This window comes from Penaeus monodon, chromosome 22 (genome assembly GCF_015228065.2).
Source record: "Penaeus monodon isolate SGIC_2016 chromosome 22, NSTDA_Pmon_1, whole genome shotgun sequence".
NCBI lineage: Eukaryota > Metazoa > Arthropoda > Malacostraca > Decapoda > Penaeidae > Penaeus > Penaeus monodon.
In genome coordinates, this window is record NC_051407.1 from 3,511,600 (window position 1) to 3,512,085 (window position 486).

The window sequence follows — 486 nt, forward strand, 5'->3', positions numbered from 1 at the left end:
GAGGAAACTATCACCAAACCTCCCATAAATAAAGAGAGAAAAAAAAAAACATCAGATAAGTGGACATCGAAGTCTAACCAAAAAGTGTCGGATGTGCGAGTGTAGTTAACATGGGGGATGCCGAGGTAAAAGAGCATGTTGGAAGTGTCTCTTGTGTTTTTCGCATTTTGTAGCACATAATTCGCATAATTTCGCTCCCTTTAATCTCACGTTTGATTACGTAGGTCATAGAGAAGCTGAAAGGGGTGCCACAGCTGTTGGCAGCCACGAAAAGGAGCACGAGGAGAGCCGGCATCGACACGGCGCTCGAAGTTGTCAACAGAGATGGTGAGGAATTAATTATTTACCTTTTTTTATTTTGTCTCTATTGTGGGGTAATTTGACACGTTATCGTGACGTAATCGATGGGAAAGCTGTAAATAAGAGATTTATGAGGGTATGAAGGATATGAATATGCGCAAGGGAACGTCAATAGGAATTTCCGAA

General features: G+C 41.8%; 2 protein-coding genes across 2 annotated transcripts in view; one reads left to right on the forward strand and one right to left on the reverse strand.

The window, feature by feature from the left end:
* The window catches only part of LOC119586832 (26S proteasome non-ATPase regulatory subunit 14), a 7,662-nt gene that overhangs the window by 6,091 nt on the left and 1,085 nt on the right, over positions 1–486 (reverse strand). The gene's annotated exons all lie outside the window — the stretch shown is intronic.
* Positions 79–486, forward strand: part of LOC119586781 (eIF-2-alpha kinase activator GCN1-like) — a 26,024-nt gene continuing 25,616 nt past the window's right edge. The window contains exons 1-2 of the mRNA XM_037935501.1: positions 79–125; positions 225–327. Coding sequence (XP_037791429.1) covers positions 111–125; positions 225–327 — 118 coding nt within the window. The 5' untranslated portion in view covers positions 79–110. The remainder of the gene's footprint in view (positions 126–224; positions 328–486) is intronic.